The 16,362-nt window shown below is 46.5% G+C and overlaps 2 protein-coding genes across 2 annotated transcripts; one reads left to right on the top strand and one right to left on the bottom strand.

Moving 5' to 3' along the window:
* The first annotated feature begins 78 nt into the window (after positions 1-78).
* Positions 79-14,380, top strand: LOC109469282. Its single transcript, XM_019767788.1, has 9 exons — positions 79-961; positions 1,962-2,140; positions 3,130-5,815; positions 6,038-6,186; positions 6,481-6,567; positions 9,076-9,333; positions 9,860-12,542; positions 12,704-12,903; positions 13,192-14,380. Exons 2-9 carry the CDS (start codon positions 1,976-1,978, stop codon positions 13,312-13,314), a joined length of 6,351 nt encoding a protein of 2,116 aa, XP_019623347.1. The 5' UTR covers positions 79-961; positions 1,962-1,975; the 3' UTR covers positions 13,315-14,380.
* Positions 14,021-16,282, bottom strand: LOC109469291 (uncharacterized protein BH2278-like). The gene is made up of 6 exons (XM_019767800.1): positions 16,182-16,282; positions 15,978-16,048; positions 15,561-15,745; positions 15,022-15,125; positions 14,661-14,845; positions 14,021-14,179 (listed from the first exon to the last, which is right to left on the bottom strand). The coding sequence occupies exons 2-6, from the start codon at positions 16,038-16,040 to the stop codon at positions 14,021-14,023; spliced, it is 696 nt and encodes a 231-aa protein (XP_019623359.1). The 5' UTR covers positions 16,041-16,048; positions 16,182-16,282.
* Between the last annotated feature and the right edge of the window lie 80 nt (positions 16,283-16,362).

A 16,362-nucleotide genomic window follows, 5' to 3' on the forward strand; every position in this document is an offset into this window, starting at 1 on the left:
AAAAGCTGGAAACAGGTGTCAGTTGTTGACTGTTTTTATTTATGACATTCTGTGGTGAATATACTGGTCTGGCAACATGTGAATCAACCACCATTGAGAAATCATCTGTAACTAGGCCACACCAATTTAATTCTTGGTGATCAGATTTTCAGAAAAATAATAGGAATATCAGCACACACACAAAAAAAAATTGTGAATGTAGTCCAGGCCCAGTCAGTTTATCACCGAAAACCTCAGATTTCATGGTGACGTTTTACTGAAACTTCAGTTAGAAATAAATGTCTGACAACCATGGAAATGCGTTGGTGTGGCCTGAGCCTCCCCCAGCAGTTTACTAGCGCCACTTATCCTTTGGCACAGTTCAAGTTGGGTGCTACAATCAGGTGAAATTTCGTTAGAGGGTGCAATCCCTACTGCTAAGTACTGTTAGCTGCTCGGACAGGCAGAACCTGTATGTAAATAAACATGAACCAAACGTTCCACCTGTGAAATGGTCTTCTTGTTCATGACTGGGCGATTTTTTAGCACGTGAACCAGGTCTTTGGTACCCCTATTCTTTCATTTTGAAGCTTCACAGGATTTAAGACATGCGGAGATAATAGACACACTTAGTCTAGTAAGTAGTGATTCTTTTAAGTCCTATAAAACGTTCAGGAGAGTTCCTGACGCCCGCGGGCAATTGATTAAATCTTCCCCTCAAAGCTTTCTACACTTGTGTCCAAAGCTCTTAACACCGAACACTACAACCCCAAATCTGACTTGCAAAAGAGAACAACCATTGTTAGTCAGTAAAAGCCCCCTGGGGAAAATATTTGGGGTATATCCAAAAAATAAATCTCACATGACTTGGCACAAAGGGCCAGACATCTTGTTCCTGTTTTAGATTCACATGAAACTTCCGGGTCAGCAGTTCCCTTTCAGTCCCGTCGTGGCTGCCCGTTTTAGGCGAACCTGACACCAGGTATGTTGATCTTCTATGTTCGCTTGTCATGCGTGTCATTCTTCTGAAAAGTGCTCAGTTTACATATTGATCGTTCAACTTGACCTTTTTTTACGTATTTGTTAAGACCTGGACCTGCGGAATTTGTTCATAATCTCTTAATGGTGTGGTGTACACGTATCCTGGTTATGCTGTGATATTTCCGCGTATAGTAGGTCAAAAACTTAGACGTATGTTTTTGTATGGACTTTTCAAATGTGCTATTGTCCTGGGAATTTCACCGTGTATGACAGCATGTTGTTCGTTTTAGGCCAGGGCACCGTACGTAAGCAGCACGTGTAAGTACGGCCTGCATACGGTAAAGTGGCAATCGCACGGAGACCGTACATTGTAGTAGTATAGGCACGTACAACTCACTACGTGCGCAACGAACGATGCACGCAACCGCTCACGGCCAGACATGGCGTGCAGACCACATACGTACAAAAAACAGCGCATATAATCCCAACCCGTAATCCTGCAGCTGCTGATATTGACTGCTATATGGTTAGTCCAAGATAGAGGTCAAAGTAACGAAATCAAATAGTATGTAACCAATTTTAGGATCTGACTGTGGACATCTCGTTTTATGTCGAGATAAATATTGACCTATCAGTTCCCCTTAAAGGGACCTATTAAAGGCAATTCCAGCCACACAACAGTCCGGGAATACCAGTATTCTGGATGAGGAACTCTGTATGACTTTATTTACTGCCAGTTCTTGGCATATTTTCGTCATCATTTCGTACGTGAAGCGTTTGAAAGAATAATAGCCCCAAAACAACCTACGTCAGAGGTCCCTTTATTTTTGTTACTAACAATGAATAGATAGATCCAGCCTACGATATAAAACGAAACAAGAAAACGTTTTCCGTCAGCGACATTGCATTTTTCCCTACATTACTTCCCGTCTTCGACACAAATATACGACTTCTTGTATTCCCTCAGCAACATGACATGCTCAAACTTTGTACGTGTACAGATCTCCGGTCCGTCATGGGGAAGGTACTGGGGAAGTCCCGCGGCGAAGACATAACATCCACCACCGACGACACGCCCGTCCCCGGTAGCGTGTATGTGGATGAGGACAAAATGAAGGTTACCTTCAAAATGTACCAGTACGGCAGGACTCACGGCAAACTTCCCATCAATAGGGGAAAGGTGAGAAACAATGTTGCTACATGTACTTTCGGGTACGGAAAAAAGTACTGTTTTGAGTGGCTGAGCTGTGGTTTGTGAATCTGTTTATCCGGATAGAGTAGGTCGACAGTACATTGGTGGAGGAATATTGGCAGGCAAAATGACAAGTGGAAAGGCCCGACACAGGAAATGGTCAGATGAGTAAGGCTAGTTAGCCAGTCCTACTTTGAGACGGTTGGTACTTTGAAAAACAACATTATTCGCGGTCATCATCTGGGTTTACGCAAGATAGTATACAGGCATGGCCTGGCAGTGTTAGAACGTGAGAGGTCATCATGTCGGTCATGAATTATGTGTGTTAAGGTCTGATCACAACCCGCCGTACGTGCATCTGCTTGCTGTCTACGTGCAAAAACGTGGGCAAACGTAGGGCATCCGTGCGTGGTGAGTACCGCCTTCGTACGGAATCCTATGGATTTGGGAGCACGCATACACGCCGTAGAACTTATGTAAAACTTTTTCTGCGTGCGGTCTGCAGATTCACCACCCGTGCGTGCGAGTACGAGCGACGCGCGTGCCCCGTAACCGTACGGAAGAAGCACGTGTGAGTATGGCCTCCTTACGGTAGAGTTGCAATCGCACAGAGAACGTACAACTCACCACTTGCGCAACGAACGATGCACGCAACCGCTCACGGCCAGACGTGGCGTGCAGACCACACTCTTACACCTTGCGCAACCGTGCGAGTGACGTGCGTAGAAGCCACTCCTTCCCCACGTCTTCAGAAAAAACGTAGCAGACGTAGCCTTCCAAAAAACATACGGACAAAAAGCACGTACGGCGGGTTGTGACCAGGGCTTAACAGTGGCACTTACCGACATACACAAAGTTGTACATTTTAGCTCAGCATCAGTCACGTATCAGCAAAACTTTTTATTAAATATTACTTACACTTAAAACAAGCTTGCCATAGAATTGTGCTTTGATTTATAACTATGTTTCTGAAACAGGTGCTGTTCCTTGGAGATGCCCGGCAAGGTAAGACGAGTCTGAAGAAACGTCTTACAGGAGAACCTTTCAACCCCAACCAGGAGAAAACCGAGGGCATTCAAGCCAAGATGGTGGAAACCAAGGACATCGACCATCACTGGCGCAGCCCAGACCAGCGCTTTGAGTCTGAGTACGAGAGGAGGGCGGCTTGGTACACAGCCAACATGGCTGCAGAGGGAAACCAACGCAGGGGAACGAATGGAAATATGTCTTTGGCCGTCGCGCTTGACGTTCTTTTCTTCTGCCTTCTTCCGTTGGCTGACTTCATCGCCCTCTTTTTGATGGTTAATGTAGGGTATGCTTATTCTGTGATTGCCCTTATTGCTTTCATGGCATGTGTGACTGATCTGACGACAGCGACTAGAACGGGAACAGGTATGGCGGTGGCACTTGCTTTTAGAAGTTCTCTAATTCCACCACTCACGCTGAAAACCGCGTCACAGGAGCTTGTAAATGTTGTTGGACCGAGAGCGTGTTACCCTGTCCTTGGCTTGTGCATTGTAATATGTGCTTCTGCTGGTACGATTCTCTTGGGCTTTGGTCTTCGACCCATTATGGGTATCGTTCTCTGTCTGATGTGTTCTCCTACACAGGTGTCGGATGTTGGTGCATTATCCTGGTCTTGGTTTGTGTCGGAACTAGAAACTGATATTGACATGGTTACTTCAAACGCTCTGTTTACCGTGGGTCTTTCGGCAGGCATCATCACATATCAGTACTGGGGTTTCCTTTCTAGCCGACTTCCTATCCGCCTTCGGTTCTCTGGTCAGACCTGTCTGTCACTTTTCGTTGCCAGCATTTCTCTGAGTAGTTCCAGCTCTATCTCGGAACCAGTCCTCATGCTGTACTGCGGTTTTTGCACAGCTTTTGGAGCCTGTCACGGGTTGGTAACAGGTCGTGTTTGGTCTGCCATGGTGCCGGTCCGTTATCTTTACTTAAAATGCTGCGGTGAAGTCCTTGGTGGCGTGCTTCTATCTCTGGGCTTCGGTCGCGCCGTTGGGTGGCAGCTGGCAACCGTGGACAGCATTTCCTACTTTGCTGTCTTTACTGCGATGGTATTGCTGCTTATAGAATGTTACCAATACTACCAGTACTATCTGAGCATCCCCGTTACACTGATCGACGAGTCCATGCGTGAGAAGGAAAATGGGGCGAAGTCGTTCCCGACTAACCTGACGCTGATGGACTTCGCAGGTGATGAAGAATACTACAGCATGCACCACATCTTCCTGGCCCACGAGGCAGTGTACTTGCTTGTGTTCAGTATGACTGAAGCTGTCCGAAATCAGAACAGAACGCTAGACCGCCTGCTGTTCTGGCTCCATTCCGTGAGGACACACGCCAGTAGCGAGGACTGTGCGGTGTTCCTCGTAGGAACACACCGAGACAGCGTGACTTCCCTCCAAAGACAAGAGATCGCCACGTTTCTTGCCGAGCACCTGTACGATTCGACTGGATTTTCGTCACTGCTTGTTCTAAATGCTGACCACACCCCCTTGTTTCCTGTCGAGAACTCGAAGCCTGTCGATGAAGACATGATCTGCCTGCGCGACGCCATTTGGACCATGACCCAACAGGCCAACTACGCACGGAGACAACTTCCCATCAGATGGCTCAAGTTCTTGGAAGTCGTCAAGCAGATCGAAAAACCCATCGTGTCCTTGGACGACCTACGGCAGGAGTGTTCTCACATCGGTCTAGAAGATGAAGACGAATTCCACGACATTCTGACGACTTTCGACCAAGCGGGCGACATCATCTACCAAGCAAACGATGAAACCTTGAGGCGCTACGTTGTGCTGGACCCACAGCTTCTTGTTGATGCCATGGCCAAGATAACCTGCCCACAGCCGACTCACTTTGGCATGCCCAAATATGTCGAACATTCCACTCTGCTCGAAAAGAAGGGGATCGTTCGCGCTGACTTCATCCACAATGCGGTTGCCCAACTCAACATAGACCAGCCCTCAATACTGCTGAAGCTGCTTGTGGCGTACGACATGTTGTGTCCCTTGGGAGAGGACACCAGCGGCGACCCTGGGCACACAACATACCTGGTTCCCAGCAGGCTACCAGAATACAATCCCAAACTGCATCGTCGCCTCTCGGAACGCCACGACGATGATCAAGTCTTTTACATCGACTTTGAGACGTTCAAGCCCGACGTCGTGTACACTAGAGTTGTAGCAAGGTGTCTCGCTCTGTGTAAAGTAGAGGAGAGAACGCACACGCGAACCCACGTCTTCCGAAACGTGGGGTGTTTCAACATGGACAGCCGCTTCTGGTTCACCGTGGAGTCGCTGAGACCAGCTCCCGACCAAAACGTCCTCAAGATAACCGTGACGTCAGCGACAGGCAGCAACCCCTTCGACCTGCTCGGGACGCTTCACAACATCCTGGAGGCCATCCGGCGCCGGGATTTCCCCAACATGTCCTACACCAGTGGAGTCTGCTGTCCTTTCGAGGCGCCACACTCGGAATACTCGGAGCCAGAGAGAATCCACGTGCTTAAGTTAGCGGGAAGCGGAGAGACGTTCCCGAAGGAAAGCCATCCCCTGATGTTCCTGTGCTGCGGTCGGGAGCACCAGGTCGTGCGCTCAATCGTAGGGGCGCTGGCACAGAGAAACGGGGCGTTGAGTACAGCAGGTACGTACTGTGTCCCGTTCCGCTTGATTTGTAACACAGCCACGTGCACGTTGGCCGTCATAGGGGAACTTTGCATTTTTAGCATAGTTTCAAGACTGATTGTATTTACCGAAAGCTACAACGTTTGTCCTGTATAATTCATATCTTTATATTTGCTACATCGATCATCCAGGGATCCGCCAACCCCGTCCTGAGACCCCGCTGCAGTTCTGCCACATCCAGCAGCTCTCCCTCCTGCTGGACCCCCGCGGGTCCTCGGGAACGACTGGCAGGGGCTCGCCGACCACCTGGGCTACGGCGTGACGGAGATCCTCAACTTCCGACGGAAGGAAAGCCCAACGATGGCGCTTCTCCTCGACTATGGAACCAAGGTAAGACTGCACAGTCTATATGTTTTAGTAAACGTCACCACAAAGCAAGCATCGAAACCTGGAGCTAACGGTTACTTACCTGTGATTGACATCTGGTGAGATAGATGGGATAAAATGGGTGAAATAATGAATATCTTCCGTAAATTTGGTTATGTCCATTGAAGGCACTTGGTTATGTTCAGACATCTCCCAGTTCTTGTATCGGAGTGTAACCATGGCATTGGGATGTTTGCTCGACATCTTCCCGTTTTGGATCCGACTAATGACGTAACGACTTCCCTGTGCCGACACTAGGTGGATAAAGTGGAAGCTGCGAGAACTATCATGGAAGGTCTGGAGCTGCTGGGTCGTCTGGACGCTGTCGCCGTGATGACCGCACACGTCAATAGAAGCCAGAGCCACGATGGAGACGAATAACAAGACTACATTTAAGACATTTTGAAGGAAACATAGGATGTCACATACAAAAGGGAAAACCAGTGAAACTGTAAATGATGTAGCCAAAATAATCTGATATACATGTAAAGACAACATATATCAGGGTTTAACCGTCAGTCACAATGATGTGTGTATACATTTGCTTATCTTAACATTCCCTTTCTGAACTGTGCGCAGCATATCTAACCTAACTAAAGACTGATACAGTCTCTGGCACTCCCGCTGCTTCCTTACGTGTTTGTCATTGCAAAAATGGCCAAGAAATGTCGATGTTGCTTCCTTTAAGCTGGTGTCACACTGTCAGCAACCTTTGAATATTTAAAAAAATGTGAATATAGTCAGGCCCAGTCAGGTTATCCCCGAAAATCTCAGATTTCATGATAACTGTTTGCTGAAACTTCAGTTTGAAATGTCTGAGATCCATGGGAATGCGTCGGTGTGGCCTAAGTCTCCCTAATAGTTTACTAGCGTCACCTATCCCTCCCGACAGTTCTAGTTGGGTGGTACAATCTGGTGAAATTTCGTCAGAGGGCGCAATTCCAACTGCTAAGTATTGTTAGCTGCTAGGACAGGAAGAACCTGTATGTAAATAAACATGAATTTTAGCTATGAAATGGTCTTTTTCCTCTTCATTACTAGAGAGATTAAAAAGGGCCGTTTTCTGAAAGAGAACGATCCATTGTTTTAACAGCCCCCGGGGAAAATATTTCGAGTATGTCGTAATGTAGTGAAATTCACGTGATTTGGCACATAGGGCCGGACATCTTGTTCCTCTTTCAGAGTCATAACAAACTTCCGGACAAGCAGTCTCCTTTGAGTCTCGCCGTGACTGCCCGCTTCAGTCCCACCTGACACCAGGTATGTTGATCTTCTAGGTTCACTTGTTAGGTGTGTCTTTGTTCTGAAAAGTGTTCAGTTTGCGTATTTCTCAATTTAACGCTTGGATGGTATGTATTTGTTAAGACCTGGACCTGCGGAAGTTGTTCATAATGAGCTTTTGATGGTGTGTAGTGCACTTGTATCCTGGTGATACATGTGATATTTTTTCGCATATTTTAGGTAAAAAACTTTGACGTATGTTCTTGTCTGAACTTTTCAAATGTGAGATTGTTCTGGGAAATTAACCGTGTATGACAGCATGTTGTTCACTTTCGTCGTGGACCTGGGCATAGTGATAGTGTTAACGTAGGAATTGGCACCTGAGGTACTCATTATAAGCACTGAAACCTGTGATGTGTCAGCGTCCTTGAACTTTTATTTGCTTATCAACCTAACATATCGGTTTTGATTGTACCGAGACCACACTTCCCAAACCGGTTAAAATCAAAATTGGTATACAAAAAAATACACAAAAAAAGAAAAACAGCGCATATAATCCCAACCCGAAATCCTGCTGATATTGTCTGCTATGGTTAGTCAGAGTAACGAAATCAAATAATATATAACCAATTTTAGAATCTGAATGTGGACATCTCGTTTTGTGTCGTGATAGATATTAACATATTAGTCCTTAGAGCCACCAAAAGCAATCCAATTTGAGTTGGAGAATAATTTAAGTTTTTCATAAAAGCAATCCAAGTCTGACAAAAACAAGAAATACCAGTACTCTGGATGAGAAAATCTGTCTGACATTACTTATTTACTGACATTTCGTCATCATTTCATACTTGAAGCTTTTAAGATAATGCAAATACTAGTGAACATCATTGTCATTGTTTATACTGGCTGCGATGGTGGCAGTGGAATGCACACCTGGCACGGACATTTGTTTACTGGTAAACCCAGATGAAGTCACGCATGCACTTCCTTTACTCATTTAAAGGGGAGTCCTAATAAACACACTACTAGTATTTGATCCTTCTTCTCTGATGTTTCCACAACAAGAACCGCGCTGTCCTTCTGCATTTGAAATTACACAAAAGTGGAAGACATGCATCGATAGTGGCACACTGACCAAAATTATGAACCATGCAATATACTCACTTATACAATACCACAATAAGAGGCAAATTGTAACCAAGAGTAAAGACACTGATACCACTGATACCACCGCCACTGCCAAGTATTGTTTCAACCGTGAACTTTGAACACCGCAAAAATATCATTTCCTTTCCTAACGCGAAATTTATCCCCAGCGAACATAAATGAAGTAGATAGAACTAGCCTACGATTCGAAAAAAAACATTTTCCGTCTGGGACTATTTTTCCTCACCGATATCAATATGCTATGGGATAGGGTTGATTCAACCTACTACTTAAAAAGATATGGCCGGAAAACTGACTGAAAAAAAATCTGTTTTACCGCCCTAAAATCCCTCTGGGTGCCTTTTGGGACTTTTCTGTACGTGCTAAGCTAAGTCTCTAACATTATGGCTACAAATGTACACCAGAGTAACGGTAAACCGCCTCAATTCTAGATTTGAAATATGATGTATTACTTCCCGTCTATGACACAAATATACGAATTGTTGCACCACCTCTTTTCTTCAGCTCAGTAACATGCTCGAACTCTACAGGTGTACAAATCTAGATCTCCGGTCTGTCATGGGGAAGGTACTGGGGAAGTCCCGCGGCGCAGACAGGACGTCCTCCGCCGAAGGCACGCCCGTCCCCGGTAGCGTGTATGTCGATGACGACAAGATGAAGGCTACCTTCAAAATGTACCAGTACGGCAGGACTCACGGGAAGCTTCCCATCAACAGGGGAAAGGTGAGAAGCAATATGGCCTCTTCCGCGATACGGAAGTACTGTTTGTGTATCTGTTCGTAGGTCGACAGTACGTCGGTTGGGGAATACTGGCAGGCACAAGTCACACGTAAAACCAGTTTTAAAGCCATTCCTAATTTGAGACGGTTGTCGTCTGGGGTATGGGTTTACAGGCATGGCCTGGCTGTGCTAGAATGGTTTTAGAATCATGAATTATGTGTGTCCGTGGCACTTGCCGGCAAAGTTGTACCTTTAAGCTCAGCATCAGCCAAGTATCAGCAAAACTTTTTTACAAGATACAATGTATTACTTACTGTCAGTCAGTTTCTAAAGACCATTACATTGCTGCGCAAAACAAACAAACAAACAAACAAACAAACAAACAAACAAACAAACAGGAGGGCACCAGGTCTCAAAATACAAAGATATACAACATACAAGATATTACCTGTAGTTAAAACAAATGGTAAATTTGTCTGGGTGTAGAGCTTGCCATAGAATTGCGCTTTGCTTTTTATTTTTAAAACAGGTGCTGTTCCTTGGAGATGCCCGGCAAGGTAAGACGAGTCTGAACAAACGTCTTACAGGAGAACCTTTCAACCCCAACCAGGAGAAAACCGAGGGCATTCAAGCCAAGATGGTGGAAACCAAGGACATCGACCATCACTGGCGCAGCCCAGACCAGCGCTTTGAGTCTGAGTACGAGAGGAGGGCGGCTTGGTACACAGCCAACATGGCTGCAGGGCAAAATCAGACCAGAGAAGCGGACAAAAAGATGCCTTCGCCTTTGGCCGTCGCGCTTGACGTTCTTTTCTTCTGCTTCCTCCCATTGGCTGAATTCTTTGCCCTCTTTTTGATGGTTAATCTAGGGTATGCTTATTGTGTAGCTGCTCTTATTGCTTTCATGGCATGTGTGACTGATCTGATGTCAGCAACTAGAACGGGAACAGGAATGGCGGTGGCACTTGCGTTTAGAAGTTCCCTAATCCCACCACTCACCTTGACAACCGCGTTACAGGATCTTGTTAGTGTTGTTGGACCGAGAGCGTGTCTCCTTTTAGTTAGTTTGGGCACTGGTTTTGTTGCCACGATTCCCTTGGGCTTTGGTTTTCGACCCATGATGAGTATCGTTCTCTGTCTGATGTGTTCTCCTACACAGGTGTCGGATGTTGGCGCATTGTCCTGGTCTTGGTTTGTGTCGAAACTAGGAACCGATATTGACATGGTTACTTCAAACGCTCTGTTTACCGTGGGTCTTTCGGCAGGCATCATCACATATCAGTACTGGGGTTTCCTTTCTCGCCGACTTCCTATTCGCCTTCGGTTCTCTGGTCAAACCTGTCTGTCTCTTTTTGTTGCCAGCATTTCCCTGTGTAGTTCCAGCTCTGCCACGGAACCAGCCCTTATGCTGTATTGCGGCTTTTGCGCAGCTTTTGGAGTCTGCCACGGGCTGGTAACAGGTCGTGTTTGGGCTGCCATGGTGCCGGTCCGTTATCTTTACCTAAAGTGCTGCGGTGAAGTCCTTGGCGGCGCGCTTCTATCTCTGGGCTTCGGTCACGTCGTTGGATGGCAGCTGGCAACCGTGGACAGCATTTCCTACTTTGCTGCTTTTACTGCGATGGTATTACTGCTTATAGAATCCTACCGATACTACCAGTACTATCTGAGCATCCCCGTTACACTGATCGACGAGTCCATACGTGAGAAGGAAAAGGGGGCGCAGTCGTTCCCGACTAACCTGACGTTGATGGACTTCGCAGGTGACGAAGAATACTACAGCATGCACCACATATTCCTGGCCCACGAGGCAGTGTACTTGCTTGTGTTCAGTATGGCTGAAGCTGTCCGAAATCAGAACAGAACGCTAGACCGCCTGTTGTTCTGGCTCCATTCCGTGAGGACACACGCCAGTAGCGAGGACTGTGCGGTGTTCCTCGTAGGAACACACCGAGACAGCGTGACTTCCCTCCAAAGACAAGAGATCGCCACGTTTCTTGCCGAGCACCTGTACAATTCAACAGGATTTTCGTCACTGCTTGTTCTAAATGCTGACCACACCCCCTTGTTTCCTGTCGAGAACTCGAAGCCTGTCGATGAAGACATGATCTGCCTGCGCGACGCCATTTGGACCATGACCCAACAGGCCAACTACGCACGGAGACAACTTCCCATCAGATGGCTCAAGTTCTTGGAAGTCGTCAAGCAGATCGAAAAACCCATCGTGTCCTTGGACGACCTACGGCAAGAGTGTTCTCACATCGGTCTAGAAGACGAAGACGAATTCCATGACGTTTTGACGACTTTCGATCAAGCGGGCGACATCATCTACCAAGCAAACGATGAAACCTTGAGGCGCTACGTTGTTCTGGACCCACAGCTTCTTGTTGATGCCATGGCCAAGATAACCTGCCCACAACCGACTCACTTTGGCATGCCCAAATATGTCGAACATTCCACTCTGCTCGATAAGAAGGGGATCGTTCGCGCTGACTTCATCCACAATGCGGTTGCCCAACTCAACATAGACCAGCCTTCCATACTGCTGAAGCTGCTTGTGGCGTACGACATGTTGTGTCCCTTGGGAGAGGACACCAGCGGCGAGCCTGGGAACACGACATACCTGGTACCTAGCAGGCTACCAGAATACAATCCCAAACTGCATCGTCGCCTCTCGGAACGCCACGACGATGATCAAACCTTTTACATCGACTTTGAGACGTTCAAGCCCGACGTTGTGTACACTAGAGTTGTAGCAAGGTGTCTCGCTCTGTGTAAAGTAGAGGAGAGAACGCACACGCGAACCCACGTCTTTCGAAACGTTGGGTGTTTCAACATGGACAACCGCTTCTGGTTCACCGTGGAGTCGCTGAGAGCAGCTTCCGACCAAAACGTCCTCAAGATAACCGTGACGTCAGCGACAGGCAGCAACCCGTTCGACCTGCTCGGGACGCTGCACAACATCCTGGAGGCCATCCGGCGCCGAGATTTCCCCAACATGTCCTACACCAGTGGAGTCTGCTGTCCTTTCGAGGCGCCACACTCGGAATACTCGGAGCCAGAGAGAATCCACGTGCTCAAGTTAGCGGGAAGCGGAGAGACGTTCCCGAAGGAAAGCCATCCCCTGATGTTCCTGTGCTGCGGTCGGGAGCACCAGGTCGTGCGCTCAACCTTAGGGACGCTGGCACAGAGAAATGGGGTGCTGAGGACAGCAGGTACGTACTGTGTCCCGTTCCATTTGCTTTGTAACACACGTTGGCCGTCATAGGAGAACTTTTGCATTTTTAGCATATTTTCGAGACTGATTGTATCTACTGAAAGCTACAACGTCTGCTGTATAATTTCTATCTTTATCTTTGTTATATCTTTCCCCTAGGGAGCCGCCAACCCCGTCCTGAGACCCCGCTGCAGTTCTGCCACATCCAGCAGCTCTCCCTCCTGCTGGACCCCCCGCGGGTCCTCGGGAACGACTGGCAGGGGCTCGCCGACCACCTGGGCTACGGCGTGACGGAGATCCTCAACTTCCGACGGAAGGAAAGCCCAACGATGGCACTTCTCCTCGACTATGGAACCAAGGTAAGACTGCACAGTCTACATATTTTAGTAAACGTCACCACAAAACAAAGATCGAAACCTGGAGCTAAGGGTTACTTACTAGTGATAACTGGTGAGATAGACGAGATAAAAGGGCTGAAATAATGAATATCTTCCGTAAACTTGGCTATGTCCAATGAAGGCACTTGGATGTTCAGACAGCTCCCACTTCTTGTATCTGATTGTACCTATAGCATTGGGATGTTTGCCCGACATCTTCCCGTTTTGGATACGACTAATGACATAACGACTTCCCTGTGCCAACACCAGGTGGATAAAGTGGAAGCTGCGAGAACTATCACGGAAGGTCTGGAGCTGTTGGGTCGTCTGGACGCTGTCGCCGTGATGGCCGCAAACGTCAACAGAAGCCAGAGCCACGATGGAGACAAATAACAAAACTACCTTTCATGACATTTGTAAGGAAACTTAGGATGTTACGTACAAACCTTCTATCATTACTTCGTCACATTTTTGTATGATTGTATGAATAGATCATGCTGGTGTTTCACAGAATAACACTTTAATTTGTAAAGAAGAGCTATCAAGTTACACGTGATAACATCTCGTTAAGGTAGGGATGAGTGCTCCCTTTTTTACAGAGGGTTACAACACACATGAATATACTCTTTTTTGTTTATTTAGACCATACTGATTTGTGAACACATGGAAAAAATTAAGTTTGCATAAGCTATTGAATCATCTATATTTTTGATGATAATTTATGTACGTGAACATATCCGTACCAGTACTATTGCATACGAGTTGAGCAAAATTACAAAATAGAAAAGCCATATATGTAATTGAAAGATAGGCTGTAATCTTAACAAGCTGTAAGCTGCAAACCGACATCAAATACAATCAGGTATCCATCATGTTTTAGATGACAGGATAGATTTTTCTAGATCAAATGCCGATAACCTTTGCTTTGAATGTTCCTTCAAGTGCCAATATGGCGCACTTCATAATCATTCAAGTCTTATTGAAACGTCTTGAAGACTGTCAGACGTTGATTGGAAAGGTGGTGCTATTTCTCAACTTGTAGAGCAAACAACAAGGAATATAACATTCCAACCCATTTCACACAACGTCCACACCACCACTACCATTTTGTCTTGCCCCATATTTTCTCGCTGACGATGTCAAACTTCCTCCCGCCGGCCGCGAACCGAGTCCCCTCCACCCGTGACACCGACTGCAGGGTCTCCCCGCGGATACCACTGCCGTCCATGCAGCTCTCGGACACGTGCATGTACACAACCTGACAAACACATTCACCCTGTCAGACAGCAGCGTTTAGGGGCTAGCTATCAAATGACAATGTAGTTTAAGTTTTATAACAACTAATTATTGTTGTAAATTTGTATTTTAAGTTTTCTAAGGCATCAATGGTGCTATGGTGTATTGTTTCTGATGTAGTTGTGTGAATAAATTTATCAATTTACTAAATGATGATACAAGCTTCCAGCAGTTACCAAAGTATCATAAAGTGACATTTTGTACATGTTGTTGATAGTATATTAGTTTTGAATACATCATTTCCTCTTTCGGTTACATTTGTTTTTGCTAATACCTAGGTCAAGTTATTCTACCGACACGTTCGTAGTCTCAATTTTTTTTGCAACATTTAGTGCATCTTTCTCGTAGTGCACCATATTCGTCACCTCCCAGGACCATTACATATCCTTGGAGAGTATATGTTAGCATCTTGCCCCATCTAAGGTAACACGTTTTGCACCCACCTGCCCCAATGACGACCGGTGGGTCCCTCCGTGCCGTTTCTCCCCCACAGGCAGCGTGTGGAGCAGTCTGCACTCCAGAGAGACGGGCGACCCCAGCACGTGTGGCGCCGGTCCGCACACGGACGGGGCGGGCGTCAGGCCAGCTTCCTCAAACTCGTCCACCTCAGGACCAAACTCCTGGGACGCTACGGACAGAACGGTAGCATCATGTCAGAATCTTTAACAGCCTACTTGGTGTATGTTGTAGTTTCACAGCCTGTTGCTGCCTGGACCCAGGATTTCTTGCCTGGTGTCGTATCATCGGCCTTCCTGTTCCTCCACACCCAAATAACCTATTCCCGGAGCCCGGTACACAACTTACCTACAAACACCTTGTGTATGATAGGGAGGGTCGTGTGGTTGACGACAAAGTGCCCCGTGGATCTGATATTTACCAGAGTGTCCTTTTCACTTCCGTCACGCCTCCTGAAATGCAGTAAGGGACCCCAGACAAATTAGGAGGATTAAGAGTAACGATTCGTGAACAAGGGTTCACTGTAGCTTCTACAAAGCTATTGCAATTGGCCTAGGTAACCAAGGAGACCCACTGTCTTTGAAAGGCCACCTGCTGTTCTAGTAACAAGTTTCGCCAAATGTACCCTCATCTTAACTAGTATACTATATAGTAAACTAGTATACTATACTATACTATACTATACTATACTACACTATAGTATACTAGACTGGACTAGACTAGACTAGACTAGACTAGACTAGACTAGACTGGTATACTACACAAACACACGTGTACACATGTACACACACACACAGAAACGCACACACACACACACAAACACACACGCACACACCCACAGACACACACACAGTGTGAGGTGAGGTTACAGGAGAAAATGACTTTACCACGTCACAGAGAAGGCGAGACTGGCGGGTTCGCTGGTGACGGGCATGAAGAAGGCGACTGGCGCCAGGTTGTTGCAGCCTGCCGTGGAGCATGTGCTGATGAAGGCGATGGGGCGCGGCTGGATGGTCGAGCACATGGCGTCATAACGCTGGACAAGGTCCAGGGAGTCAAAACTGGTGCTCACCTACAGGAGATGTGGGAAAATAGAAGACCCAAATCAAAGGACCTGTGTCTTTTCGCAATTTTTTTTGCTCAGAAAAAAATCTAAAGCGAAAAAAAGAAGAATTTTACAACGACAGAATGATCGCAAACTTTAATCTCTAGAATTTATGTGATAGAATAAAAACAAAAGGTATTGCAATATCAGACAATATTGAGTTTTAAAAGACATTACATCGGTCTTTTTAAAAGGTTACCCTGGAGGTCTTTGTCCTTTGTTTACCACCTTTCAGGTAGCTATAGGGCCATATCCAGCTCATGCGGTCTTCTGTTAAACATAAAACTTCATTGAACATAAACATTCACACCATGAAAATTCAGTTCGTATGTACACATGTTACACGTGGATTTGCAGGTAAAAGAAATGCACATAAATTGTGAGCGAATCAGTTGTGACGCACCTTTTTCAGGCTGTATGGTAGCGGCGTTTTGGCACGTACCAGTCCAGACAGGACTTTGGCATCCCACACAGACTGTCTGGGGTCCTCCGTAAAGCTGCTGCGCAGTCTGTTTCTGTTGATGATGACAAACACTGAAGATTACGGTCTAAAATACGGATCCGCAGTAAACTAACCTCATGAC

Source organism: Branchiostoma belcheri, unplaced genomic scaffold (genome assembly GCF_001625305.1).
Source record: "Branchiostoma belcheri isolate BF01 breed outbred unplaced genomic scaffold, Haploidv18h27 scaffold10, whole genome shotgun sequence".
Lineage (NCBI taxonomy): Eukaryota > Metazoa > Chordata > Leptocardii > Amphioxiformes > Branchiostomatidae > Branchiostoma > Branchiostoma belcheri.